We start from the raw sequence: 14,966 nt of genomic DNA, 5'->3' as shown, positions 1-14,966 counted from the left end.
CTTTATAGCAAACTTATTTTCATTAATAGTGAAAGATGGCTCTCATCACCAGCCAATCTTTATAGAACTATGAAAAAGTTATATTGATCTTGGTTTAGCAAAATTTCCATTAAATGCCAGCTGTGTTCTAAAAACCCTTTTTGTGGTAACTGGCTGTGAGCTCCCACCATAAGCATTAATGCATTTCTTGTGAAGTACTGCTTCAGTAAGCAGAGACAACTCCATTAGAAAGTATTTTGAAATCATTCAAGAATGGATGGTGGTGGCTTTTGCATTATTACCTGTACGTTATTTGATCATCTGCTCACAAGATAAGTTGAGCTCACACCTTGTAAAAGTTTGTTATGCAGATTGTGCTAGGTCATATATAAGCTGAAAGCACTATCTCCTGACAATGGGGGAAAGTTCTGTGTCCTGATTTGTATGGTAACTGAAGTACTAACCTAACTGTGTCCCTGTACATAATTTAACAAGATGCTTCTATTTACTATTTCAGGTCCCATTGAAATCAATTAGACACGTCAGCTTTCAGGATGAAGAGGAAATTGTTAGAATAAATCCTCGTGATATTTTAATACGTCGTTATGCAGACTACAGACATCCTGACATGTGGAAAAATGATCTGGAGAGGGATGAGGCGGACTCCAATATACAGTTTTCTAAGTCTGACAATAAAAAATCGGACTATCTATATCCATGTGGGGATGGGACTAAGCTGAATTCACTAAAAGACCCGAAGAGTTCTGTGGTATTTAAAACACAGCCTTCCTCATTAAAATTTAAAAAGTCTAAAAGAAGGAAAGAGGATGGTGAGCGTTCTCGCTGTATATACTGCCAGGAGAGATTTAATCATGAAGAGAATGGCAGGGGGAAATGTCAGGATGCTCCAGATCCTATTAAAAGATGCATATACCAAGTTAGTTGCATGCTTTGTGCAGAGAGCATGCTATATCACTGCATGTCAGACTCTGAAGGAGATTTCTCTGACCCCTGCTCATGTGACACTAGTGATGACAAGTTCTGCTTACGATGGTTAGCCCTGATAGCTTTGTCATTCATTGCCCCATGTATGTGCTGCTACCTCCCCTTGAGAGCATGCCATCACTGTGGTGAGGTGTGTGGGTGCTGTGGAGGAAAGCATAAAGCTGCTGGATGAACAGTCTAGTGCCAAATAGAGCTGAAAATCTTTGTTTCCAGGAAGCATCTATCTTGGATTTGTGGAAGCTTTTGGCAAGCAGGAGGAAATCTTCTCGTGTAAGAGAAGCCTGATGTGGAAGAAGCAGCAAGACTTGTCAGACCTTAGCATTTTACAAATGCTAGTAGCCATGCCTAACTATTTCCTTTCAGTGCATGGTGTTTCATTGCAAGTTGTGAAGGAGTTTGGAAAAGGAAGCCTTTTCTTATTATTGGCTATAAAATGAGTATATAAACTACAGTTATACTAAAAGGGATTAACTTTTGCCATTTTGTACATTTATGGTTTAGGTGATGGGGTTCTTAAAAGAATTACAAATGATTTGAGAGGAAATTAAAAGTGCACTAATGACAGTTGATTTAAGACTAAGAAAAGTTAATACTTGGCAAATGAGAAATGAAACTGATTTAAGTGCAACTAAATCACTTATTAGATTTTTGGAAGCAACTTTATATATAAATAACAAATGTTTATATTTAACTAAATGTGTAAGGTACGAATTATTACATATTAAACTTTCCTTCCCCCTTCCAGTTATATAGTAGGTATGAATCATATCTACAGTCACATTCCATGTTAGTATTTTAAATATTTAATTAGTTTATTTAGTAGCATTTCTATTCCAGATGGATAAATTGGTATTTTCAATCCTATTTCCCGTCAGCTACAGTTTGTATTGAGTTGTATCCATGCATTCTGGTAATTTCTAAAAACATATAAAATATTAATTATTATAGTCTCGAGTGACCAATTTTTTGTTAAGCACAGATGTAATTGTCTAAAATGTTCTAATAAGAACACAACATTTATTTTTCTATATAAATGACTTTGGTTTCAACAATATAGCAAAAAGGAAGTTGTTTTCTTTTACTCAACCAGCAAGTTGTTTTCTTTTGGGGTGTCTTCCAAAAAATATTTTATTGCATTTACAAATGTTCAGCAAAGCGAAAGGTTCAGTAAGGCAGTTGTAATGGCATGTCATCAGTGTTCTCAGTTTATCCTTCTGTTAAACTAAGATTATGTTCAACTGTTTATCAAGTACTATGATTAAACTGAAAGATTAATAATAAAAATTGAAATATTTTTCATTGTAAAATCTTTTTATTTAAACTGGCAAGAATAAAATTATTCTGTGTTTAAAAAAAAATTAACAATTTACAACCCTTGAAAATTTGGAGTAAACTTTTTTGTGAGAGAATGTGTGCATACGTGCGCGCACACGCGCGTATTTGTGCGTGCACACACACAATACCACGGTCAATTTTATATATATTTTGTATTACTAAATGTTTAATTTACAGAGCAATTGGTCAAATATTCTAACAGGTTAACTATTAGAGAATTTTTAAACAAGTTGTCATGACTCTTATTACATGGTACAACAAAATACATTCACTCATAATGTTTAATTAATGTCATGTTAAAATTCTAACAAAGGTAAAGGCATTCATCCATTTAGGAAGATATCCCAATAGGGTTGGAGTGGGAAAGAATGTCCTTTGTACACTCTTCCTATAAAAAGTTGCATAGTTGATTTTTTTAAAAATTACCTTCTTAATTTTCTATGCATTTTTCCAGTGTGGGTGTATGTAACATTTTTCGTACATATATTAAAGCTTTTGTTAGTTCTCTTCTGTAGTCCAGGAATCAAATTCTGAACAAATGTATATAACACTATCTGTCTGTAAAATACTTTTTTTAAAGAAAACATTTATATTTATATGACAGCTCGAATTGACAGCATTATGTACATAGAGCATCTTGAAGTATTATTTCACATTGAAAAGAAGACAAATATATTGATAACTGTAGAAGTTATGAAAGAGCTTCTAGTTTTGTACTAAAAATTGATTGGATGAACTAAGTCCAAGAATATGACACTGTAGCAGCAGTCTTAAGTCTCGTTTTTACTGTTTATATATTTGAAAGCTGCTACTCTGGATGATTTTCATGCTTCACATGTTTTCAGATAAACTTGGTTGCCTAGAATAGACTGTTACTTAAACTATTCATTAGTGAAATGGGAATGTTTTCCTTGTGAATAAAAAATATTTGTAAGTGCTAGGTTTTTAACAAGATTGAGTGAGGTATGAACAACCTAAGAAAAGAACTTGCTGGCTCTATAGGAAAATACTGTAGAATTGTATTGTGTATATACTTCAGGAAAATAAGAGTTTAACAATTTCCTCTGAGCACTATTCAGCATAGTGCAACTCCAGGTCCCGTACTGTATTTTATATGCAACTTATATGCTTTAATATTTTTACTGAATTTGTGCAGTAATATTTTCAGTTTTCATTTAACCACTTTGCTGCTAAAATTTTGCCCCCATCCTTTCCTTTACTCTTAAAAAAAAAAAAAATCGATCCATTTAAAAAAAAAAAAAACTTAATTCCATTATCTTTTTTTACTATGGGTCTTTCTAGCAGTTCACCCAATTTAAGGCTAATTAAAAGAATTACATGATGTACACTGACACATGGGTTGGATGTAATAGAGCACAGAGATTTATGCCTCTCTCTACTGTTTGGGTTCTTATTCACTTTTGGAGGCACTTTGAGTATTCAAAAGTAGACACTTTGCAAAACCATTCAGGGATTGTCCCTTGCATCCCACCCCTTGTCTGTGGCAGTGTTAAGTGAAGTTTACCTTTCCTTCTGAAATCTTTTCTCAAGTTTTTGAAAGGGAAGAGGGAAACTTAATACAATATTTTTTTCTGAAAAGTCAGAAGTCAAATTTTAGTCATGTGACTTTGTAACAGGTCTCCCGTGTGGCAGCACAGAGCTCTAAGTTTTAGAAAATGGCCATAGAAGATTCACTTTCCTGGCATGGTGAAGTCTACAGTTATGAAAAGAAAGCATTTAGTCTCTTGGGGAACGAGGTCAACTGTAGCACTTGGGCACCACCTATTGGAAAAAATAAAGGCAAGCATGATTACATAGCCCAATCATGTATTGTAACTATACTCCCATACAAATGGCCAGCTAAATACAACAGTACATTGTTTGAGGTACGAATTTAGTAAAAACTATCCTAAACTGGAAGTGGGAATAAGAATCCTTACTCTGATTCCTGAGATCTTATGCCTTTTAAGTGTTTCCACCTCAGCTGACTTTAAAAATAAAAGTGTTTGTTAGAGTACACATTTGCAAAATGGACCATAGATTATATGAGATGGGCCTAAAATATAAAAGTATGTGTCACTAAAATCAAGATAATGGCTAAAATCATGCCTGAAAAAAGTATTCTACCAGTGGACCTCCAAGAATAACTGGGTCAGGTTTTTTTGCCTTTGTTTGAGGTTTTTATTAGTTCCAAGATGGTGGTACAAACACTTGTGTAGATAGAGGAATTTAATTCTTTGGGTAGCTTTTTTTTTTTAAAAACAATCGTGAACAAGCACGCCATCAGCCCAACAGTTGTGAAGTGCGGTGCCTATAATCTTCTAAGCAAGACTAAAACAAAATACGGAGAAACCTATGGTAAGTAATTGTTTGTTGAACAGTACAGTAAATGGTTGCATAACATTCACAAGTGTCCAGAACAAAGTGAGGGATGCTTAGTGCACGAGTTATGCTCTGAATAAACTATTTCAAAAAATGCGTCAATTTTTTGCATGTTCAAATGTAGCATTCCCATTTCTGACTTGTTCTCTTTTGGATGATCTTTCCATGTGTACTTAGAGGATAATATTGAAAACCCACTTGTAAATAATGCACAACTTTTAAATTGGACTTTAAATTTTCACAGAATTTACACCACTATATGTGGACAGAACTGTGATGCATACATATTCATTAAAGGAATATCAAGGTAAGGATTACTGGGTGGGGGGAAGCCTTATGGTACTGTTAGTCAGCAGCCAAGTGGTTAAAACTTCCATATGCTTTGGTGCACTGATAAACGTAATCATTTTTTTCTTAAAGCTTCTTAAATTACAAAAGTTGTTGTTAGTTTTGAGATTTCTAAAGCATTACCTAGTGGAGAAACAGTTGTATTTGAAGTTATAATATAATCTGTACATAGATTTTCATTTGTGAACACTGCCTCCTCTTTTGCTTAGTGCCATTTGCTTTCCACCCTAACGACCTCAAAAGTGCCTCACTTGTATATTATTTCCATTAAAATCTTAACAGCTATTTCTTTCTACTAAACGATGTATGATTTAGTTTAACTCATGTCATAGATGTATTTCTTCTGTGTATAAGAATATAGCTTGTTACTTTTGAGTATATAATGTAAATATGCATATATGTTTGTAACTGTTTTGTTACATCATACACTTGTAAGTTGACATCAGATAATATCATACAACAATTTCAATGTTTTTCTGCAATTACCTGATTAAAACTATCATGAAATTAAACCGGTGACATGTTTTTTCCGTTGTCTTTTGGGGCTGCTCAGAACAGTACATCAGAATTTAAGTATTGTTGCTGGAGAATAGAATACATATAGCATTAATATTTACTAATTAAAGTGTAATCAAATCTCTAATACATTTGAAAAGTTACCAACCACTGTGTTACTTTGAAGCTCTTGCATTCTTTACTCTATCAGTTTTAAAGGTGTTACTATTATGTTTTAATCAAATACTTGGCTGTTCCAGATTACTCTGTGTACATAAATAGTACAACATGAATTGTACCTGCAGTCATACTATAGAGCTGTCTGTTTTTAGGTTAGCTGCTTATATCAGATTTATTTGTTTGAACTTCTGTTGAACCATGCAAGACAATTAACCAATTTCGTGTTAACCTCATATTTGGATTTTAATTTTTAGATTTTTCACAAACATTAGAAAAATGAACACTTACTACAGAAGGAAAAATTAAGTAGGATAGAAAATAAATTAGTAAGTATATGAAGGCCAAAAATCTGTTCAACAAAGAAGAAATTCAGTGAAAGGTGGACCTATAGAAAACATCAACATTGGAAATTATTTGAAAGGTCAGTTGTCAGAATTTAGTACAGACTTCTAAATTGAATTCCATGTGCCTCTAGCTCTTGCAAATGCCCTCACATTTGTTACACATGATAAAGTAATCTCTAGAGGGGCTTTGCTGCATGCTTCCTCAAACTACTCCCTGTGTGTGAATACAGCCACTCATCTAACAAATACCTGAGGATAGTTGGTCTAGTTATGGTCAAAAGGACTGAGCATGTGATTGACATAGCTGACTTCCTGGAGCAGCTAATAGACAGAAAAGGTAGATATTGCCAGAAAAGGGAAGTAGGCAAACTAACACAGAGACCAGTAAGTTTGTAAAAAAAAAAAAAAAAAAAAAAAAAAAAAAAAAAGGAGTACTTGTGGCACCTTAGAGACTAACAAATTTATTTGAGCATAAGCTTTCGTGAGCCACAGCTCACTTCATCGGATGCATTTGATGAAGTGAGCTGTAGCTCACGAAAGCTTATGCTCAAATAAATCTGTTGGTCTCTAAGGTGCCACAAGTACTCCTTTTCTTTTTGCGAATACAGACTAACACGGCTGCTACTCTGAAACCAGTAAGTTTGTGGTTTTCTACAACCCATGGGGGCGGAGAGAGTACCCTGGGGGAAATTCCAAGTTGAAATGCATAAGTACCAAAGGACACTTGACGTAGTATTCCGGCAGAGTCTATTTACAATAATTAAAAATGTAGGGAGTGCCTACTGTCTGGCTCAAGAAATTCATCTCTACCATTGCCACTGTCAACTCGTAGATGACAAATACCTTTTTGTTCTTTTAGAAGGGCAGGACGTGCAAAAGGCTAGATGTGGTTGCTTTTAGCATTAAGTACCAGACTAAACTCAGGTTCTGGGGTATCAAAAAGTTAAATCTAGAACTGAAGGCAACACATAACATACTCTAGCTTGCAGCTAGAAGTCCGAGGGGATAAGAGTGCAAAAACTTTCCAGCTGCACTTAATTGCTTTGTAATTACTGTACAGAGCATGATGTACTTTTAACAGTGTGTAGACAGACATTCATGTCAGCAAGAGAACTTACTATACATTGTATTGAAAATAAATTTTAAAAAAATCCTGAAATCAAATAAAAGGTGGGAAATGTATCTGTGTTTGTAACAAAACAAACTAGATTCACTCTGGAGGAAACAAAATTGAAGTTGTAGTAGTATGAAAGACTAAGAATTACATTTATATTTATGCACAAAGAAAATAGAAATACTACCTTGAAAATCTGATTGGTAGCTTTAATCTTTATGCCTTGATCTAGGAACTTAAAAGGTGTGAGCAGGAAATGTTTCCAAATTTCCAAAGTAGCTGAAATGTCATTCCATCTCAGAGGTTTGCTGTCTGTCAGTGAAAGTTGTGAACAGTAGCTGTTGCCAAATTCCATTCCCTAAAGAATTATATCAGCCAATGAATTATTAGGAACATATAATTTAAGTAAGGTCAGTTTCAAATAAACAATGTACAGGAACTATTTCACAAACGCATCATACCCATTTTTAAGGATCTGGAAGGCCATGGTGGATTGTCTTGTGTTTGACAATGACAAAAAATGTAAATACCACCTGAAATGCCTAGAGAGCAAGGAAAGGTGAACCTAAATGTCAACATGGATGCAGAAGCAAAATCCAGATGCAGAGCCCTGAGCGGATACAAAAGTTGTATCCACAAAAATGATCTGTGGATGCGGATATCCGCAGATAGCAGGGCTCTAGATGCAAAATTTGTTTCCGTATCTGATGTGTGGATATCCAGATTTGGGCCCTATCCATTTGTAGGTAACTCGCTTTCAAAACTTCTGAAAACCAGCACAGCATGAAAACAGACACATCTTGAGTAAAAGCTACTGCTGAGTTTGACCCCCTTTAAAAAAAATTTTTAATAGAAGTAAAGATTTAAACACATACCGGGGGAAAGTCCATACTAAACCTATCTGACTTGACAATCTCACAGAGAGAGCTATTTCAGGATATAGCATGACTTAGAGGGAAAACATGGAGATTTAATTAAAAGTAATCCACTTAGAGCTGGAAAAAAATCATGTTCTTAGCCTCTCATGATAAATGCATGGGGCATCTGATTTTCACTTTTAACCATAAACACTAGAAATAGCTCCAGTACCTGTATCTAAGAGCTTCTATACAGTAATGCAGACTCAATAGTCAGCCTGATTTCTAAAGTGTTGTGAATTAATTGGTCTATGTACACCTTGCTCATACACAGGAAGGTTTCCCTAGTATATTTACCGTAGTGCTGTTTGAAATAGTACTATGACAAAATGCACTAGGGAATATTACAAAGATATGCTACCGTCATGAATGTGTAAAATAGATCTTGGAGTGATTGTGGATGGTTCTCTGAAAATGTCCACTCAATGTGCAGCAGCAGTCAAAAAAGTGAACAGAATGTTGGGCATTAAGAAAGGGATAGGATATTTTCTGTCTTATCTATTGCCGCTATATAAATTCATGGTATGCCCACACCTTGAATACTGCATGCAGATGTGGTCATTCCCGCTCAGAAAATATATTGGAATTGGGAAAGTTTCAGAAAAGGGCAACAAAAATGATTAGGGGTATGGACTGGCTTCCATATGAGGAGAGATTAATAAGACTGGGATTTTTCAGCTTGGAAAAGAAACTACTAAGGGGGGGATATGATTGAGATCTATAAAATCATGACAGGTGTGGAGAAAGTAAATAAGGAAGTTTATTTTATTCCTTCTCATAACACAAGAACTAGGGGTCACCAAATGAAATTAATAGGCAGCAGGTTTAAAACAAACAAAAGGAAGCATTTCTTCACATAACACACAGTCAACTCTGTGGAACTCTTTGCCAGAGGATGTTGTGAAGGCCAAGACTATATAACAGGATTCAAAAAAGAACTAGATCAGTGGTTCTCAAACTTTTGTACTGGTGACCCCTTTCACATAGCAAGTCTCTGAGTGCGACACCCCCACCCCATACATTACAAACACATTTTTATATATTTAACACCATTATAAATGCTGGAAGAAAAGTGGGGTTTGGGGTGGAGGCTGACAGCTTGCGAGCCCCCCCATGTAATAACCTCGAGACCCCTTGAGGGGTCCCGACCCCAGTTTGAGAACCCCTGAACTAGTTAAATGCATGGAGGACAGATCCATCAATGGCTGTTAGCCAGGATGGGTAGGGATAGTGTCCCTAGCCTCTGTTTGCCAGAAGGTGGGAATGAGCGACAAGGAATAGATCACTCGATGATTACCTGTTCATTCCCTCTGGGGCACCTGGCATTGGCCACTGTCGGAAGACAGGATACTGGGCTAGATGAACCTGACCCAGTATGGCCATTCTGATGTATTACTCATTACAGTATATGCAAGGAAATCCTGGAAAAAAAATTTTTTTAGAAAGCAACACAAGTCAAAAATTGCTAAAAATACACCCAAAAATGAAATTAACAAACCCCAAGAAACTGAAGCCCTATAAATACATCTTCATTAGAATTAGTTATCTATGCATCAAAATCTTCGACAATGATGCAGGTAAACAAGGTGAGCCAAGAGGAGTCTATTGAAACTGCTTACGTTGGCCAAACTCTGCCCAAATGCTGATACCACAGAGCGTCTACTTCTACAGCCAATGTCATGACTAGTCTTAAAAGGGTGTCTCTCTAGATGGTGAAAAGAGAAATCATGTTACGTAACATGATTTTAAAATCTCACACATGAGTGCATAAACCCATTTTTCCTGACACAGGTCGCCTTTAAGATCTTTCAGGACCATCATCTAATACACAAGGACCTCTGAAACCTGCTGCTTTTCTGTGGTACAAAATCAGTTGATACCATCTTTGTGTTTGCTGAATATTATGATCAGGCTAGACTATAAACTGCAGCAGAGATCTTGTCTCCTCTCTGTACAGTTCCTAGTTCTCTGTTAGCATTATAAAATAAGGCAGCATCAACACCTTTTTCCCCTCATTTTATTTCCTATTCTTATAGCTGATAAGAGTAGGCTTCAGCTTGAAGCTTTCATTCCCTCTGTCGATCTGTAGGTTATTTAACTAATCAGCCCAGTACTATGTTACTCGCTGCAAAATGAACAGTGAAAATGCCATAGCTTCTAAGGCCCAAAGGGATCATTGTGATCATCTAGAGTGACCTCCTGTATAACATAGGACTTTCCTGAATCTACTCCTATTGGAAGTAGAGCATATCTTTTTGAACTCACGATTGGATGTGTCTAAATTTCCAGTGATGGAGAATCCACCATAGCCCTTGATAAGTTGTTCCAGTGGTTAATATAACCTTACAGTTACATTTGCACCTTACTTCTAGTCTGAATCTGTCAAGCATCAACTTCCGGCCATTGGAGCTTGTTATACCTTGGTCTGCAGTATAGAGTACAGACCCGTTTACGCACAGATGTCCGGAGTCAAGCCATCATGACCGCGTGTTAACGAACTGCGGGTTAAGAGGGCCACATTGAAAAAGGTGTCTGACTCACTTGGGAAAAAACGCCGTTATTTTCCGCTCTTTCTGGCTTCCTTTTTTTTCTTTTTTATGAAGTCTGTCATTTGCTGCAGATGAATGATTTCGATATTTTCTACATTTTGCTGCTCCATAAATCTTACAACAGTTTCTACAGCACTAAGGGCTTCTGTGGGTGAAAATTTGACCTTTTCAATGACATCCTCGCCATCATTTTCACGATCTGACATAGCCTTGCAGCCTGTTCAGAATTTCTGTCCAAGGAAGAAATATTAAGTCGGGCAATCTTCATCCATCTCCAGCCACTCGGTGATGATTTCTGGCGACGTATCCAAACTAAAATCTCTTTTATCATTTGAAAGAGAAGTTTATTTTTATCCTCTTTTGTCTGCGTGCATGTTTGTAGGATGTCGCCTTCTGAAAATCCTTCAAAGTCTGAATCAGTACCACTACTGGAGTTTTCTGAGTCTGAGCCGTCTTTGACAGAAAAGGCATCACCGAAAGCCTTCATCCAGCTGTTTTCAATGGACTTTTGTTTTACTCCGTCCCAAGCTTTTTTAACCTAATAAATAATTTCCTTCATGTTTAACTGTTTCAGGAATTCAGAAATGCCTGAAGATGTGCATCACACGATTGCCAAAATCAGCTCCCATCAATAATTGTTTTTAAAATTCTGAATAATGCTCTGGTCTAAAGGTTTCATTTTGGATGTTGTGTTGAATGATAGGTATAGCACTTCAATTTTTCCATCTCTTGATACCACTGATTCAGCTGGAGGATGGGCTGGACAATTGTCAAGAAGCAAAAGTGCTTTGGCTTCAAGTTTCATCGACTGCAGATGCTTACGAACAGCTGGAACAAAGCTGTTGTGGAACTTGTCGTCGAAAACGTGTCTTGCCATCCGAGTATTTTTGCTGTTAGCATATATTACTGTCAGTTTGGCTCTACTGAGGTGATTAAAGCAGCGAGGGTTATGAAAGCGGCCAATGAGAAGAGGGACAAGCTTTTGGCTGCCTGTCTTATTACTATAAAAAAGAAGAGTCACACGATCTTTTATCTTCTTAAATCCAGCTGTTTTCTGTGTCTCGTAATTAAAGGCTAAAGTCTTATCAAGTAGCAGTTTTGCAAATCAAACTGTTTCATCACAGTTATAATGTTGTTCTTCGTGGTAGTCTTCATTTTGTAAAACAGATTTTAACTCAGTGGGAAATGCGTTCACGGCCAATTCATTGGCTAATCAGCTTTCTCCAGAAATCGATACCTGTGCTATTCCATGACACTTTTTAAAATGACTTATAAACCCTTTGCTGGCTTGCAATGATTCATCCCCCGTTAAATTTCCAAATTTTATCGCTTGAGTTTGAAGAATTGGCCCACTTAGCCTTTCCTGAGCAAACCACATGCACATGGCTTTGTCTGTTGTGGGTTTTCCTGAATAGTGCACACGTTTTCGCTTAAGCCCCGCGGCAGAATCAGTATTTTGTACAAAACCATTCAGTTTAGATTCATTTTTTTAGCCATCCTCGGAGAGTAGATTCAGCAATCCCAATATCTTTTGAAACTTTGGCCTGAGTTTCTCCACTATTTACTCGATCTATCGCAGCTAGCTTTTCTTCTACAGTGTAGGAACACTGACGCTTGCCCTCTGCCATTATTTTAGTCCTAGGGTTAAAATTTTCTAATGTAGTATATATATTACTATATAACTACTATATATTATATCTCTAGCGTGACAATGACTAAGCCTGTGTGATGTGTCTTTACCAATATTGGTAAAGATGTACAACACATTTTCGCTCTGCACTTCCTGTCGGTTTCTATGTCGGTGAGTTCATAAGCAAATCTGTAGCGCTACATAGCAAGTTCCTGTATCGCATGTTAATGAGTCTCATGTGTTTAAATAGGTAGTACTGGGAGGCATGGTACTACCGCGCGTTTACTAGATTCGTGCGTAAATGGGTCTGTACTGTATGTACTGTAGTTGTAGCCATGTTGGTCTCAGGATATTAGAGATCTGAACAAAAGCTCTGTGTAGCTTGAAAGCTTGCCTCTCTCACCAACAGAAGTAGATCCAATAAAAAATATTTACCTGTTGCCCTGTAGGTACTTATAGACTGTGATCAAGTTACCCTATAACCTTCTTTGAGCTCATTTGACTTAATATAGAAGTGTTTTTTAATCCTTTAATCATTCTTGGGCTCTTCTTTGAACCCTCTCCAATCTTTTCTTTCTTTATCTGCACAATATTGCTACAGATCTGGGGTGAAGATGGAGCTCTTTGTACTATATTTTTTAACAGTGATGATAGTGTTTTCCTAAGGCTTTGTCTGTGTTTGGTATTAGCTCCAGTCAGAGCCATCCCTTGGGTCTGGTAAATTGGGGTGACCACTTCGGGCACTGTGCTTGGGGGGGCCCCATGCTTCAGAGTGAGTGTGTGTGTTGTGCGGGGGGTGCTAGGCCGGCCCTGGGGGGGGGAATTAGGGGTGCCTGGGGGTGCTAGGCTGGCCCCGGGGGGGGGCAGGAACTAGGGCTGCCTGGAGGGCACTAGGCTGGCCCTGGGGGAGGTGGGGGGCCTAGCGCTGGCAGCAGAGGTTGGGCCCACACTCACCAGCAGAAAGTGCGCATTGTATATCTTTTTCTTGCTCACCTGCAATTGCACCGGCCGCCAGCATCCTAGCGCCGCCAGAACTCACCAGTGCCAGGCTGACCTCATCCATTGCCCTTCTGCACTGGACCCCTCCCTTTCCTGGGAGGAAAGCACAGCACAGGTGCCACCCTGTGACTCTACATCATCCCTCACCGCCACCCCCCCCCAGCACTGGTGTCCGCTCCCCACCCCGGATTTCACCTGTATAAAAAAATGTGAAGGGGGGGCCTATACAGGCTGATTTGTCTCAGGCACACGCCACACCTCCCTAGCTCCAGTTTAGCAATCAAATGCAGCATTGCAACAAACACTGTGCATAGAGAAAAATGGCTGCACTTTGCGCCATTTGAGCTTTATCCGAATATATCCTTATCTAGGGTTTACATAGGTATTGCTACACCTGTTGGTTGCCACTGATACTCACTCCAAACTACAGACAAGGTCTAAGGTTCTGTAATGAGTGCTAGGAGTGCTTGAATTTTATTTTCATCTCAAATGTCGTACTACTGAAAGCGTCCTTAGCAGACAGCCATGTCCATGCTCTCCGATACAAAGAATGAGCTCAGTCCATTCATTGTTTGCACCTATGTTCAAATTTGTACCTAACCACATTTTTACGGCAGTAGACCCAAATTAGGCCCTTTGGGGAGACAATATCTAATTATCAGTGGACAACTCTTTAAAACAAAGCGCTGAACAGTCCTTGTATGGTTCAAAGAGCAAGAGTATGTATCTGTAGTACAGTTACCTTGTCTCCCCAGTCGGTATTGTCCTGTAGACACAGGAACAAAATAGTCTGAGAGGCTTGCTGTCAGTGGTCTGGGTCCCTTGCCAGTGGTTGAAATGCTCTGCCTGAGGCAGAGTTGCAATGCTCTGCAATGAGTCATTTGCTGTGCTGGATCCCAAGTGCTTGTTTTCCATAATGATGATAGAGTCATGTGTTGTCAGTTGTTCCAGAACTCTGCTTTTGGAATAGAGAGCTCTTTTTTCCTTACAGGGCTACTTCTGTCAGGAGAGTAGTTAATATGGTGAAATGGACTGTACCTTCTTCCCTGAAATAGGCAATATGTGATTTCAGAAGTTTGGAAATGTCTTGGGGCCCACAAAATAAGCTCCATTCATGTGAGTCACCAAAATGAGACATCACACACAACAGATTGTGTACACTCTGAGAGCCACTGGGCTACTTGAGCATGGCTCATCCTTTCTAGGATTTGAATATGCTCTATTACAATTACTGTTATAGTCCTGGGCTTGACTTCTCCTTGCCTGGGTCCAAATGCAAGTAGTGAGATCTTCCAAATGTCATCAACTCATGGCACCAAAAAGGAGATGTCTCTCTCATAACTCATGCAGCTCTATGATCCTCCCACTCCTTTTAAGGAATGAAATGATTCACAACATTGACATTTGAATTAACACCTCATTGTGATAAATGAGGCCATTGGCATCTCTGAGCAATTTTTCCAGGCATCTCTACATCGGTTTCACTCAGTTCATGTTTTTGAGGTTATAGTTGCAAAGACTTCTCATTTAAAGGGAAAAATGTAGCATGGTGACCCCACATGCCAGGTTGCAATACCACTCGCTCAAATTTGGCCAATTCTCCTCATCCTCTTCCCCCCCCTTCCCCCTATGATGGAAGGCCAAACCATCAGAAGGCTTGCTGCATTCCCACAGAAAGGAGGGGGTCCC

General features: G+C 38.1%; 1 protein-coding gene across 2 annotated transcripts in view; it reads left to right on the top strand.

The window, feature by feature from the left end:
- Positions 1-4,543, top strand: part of SPRED1 (sprouty related EVH1 domain containing 1) — a 123,287-nt gene extending 118,744 nt beyond the window's left edge. For both annotated transcript variants that reach the window (XM_038405635.2, XM_043515996.1), the window contains one exon: positions 497-4,543. In XM_038405635.2, coding sequence (XP_038261563.1) covers positions 497-1,156 — 660 coding nt within the window. In that variant the 3' untranslated portion in view covers positions 1,157-4,543. The remainder of the gene's footprint in view (positions 1-496) is intronic.
- The last annotated feature ends 10,423 nt before the right edge of the window (positions 4,544-14,966 follow it).

The sequence above is a fragment of the Dermochelys coriacea genome, chromosome 6 (assembly GCF_009764565.3).
Source record: "Dermochelys coriacea isolate rDerCor1 chromosome 6, rDerCor1.pri.v4, whole genome shotgun sequence".
Taxonomy (NCBI): domain Eukaryota; kingdom Metazoa; phylum Chordata; order Testudines; family Dermochelyidae; genus Dermochelys; species Dermochelys coriacea.
Note: the sequence above shows the minus strand (reverse complement) of the source record. Positions and strands in the feature narration are given on the sequence as shown.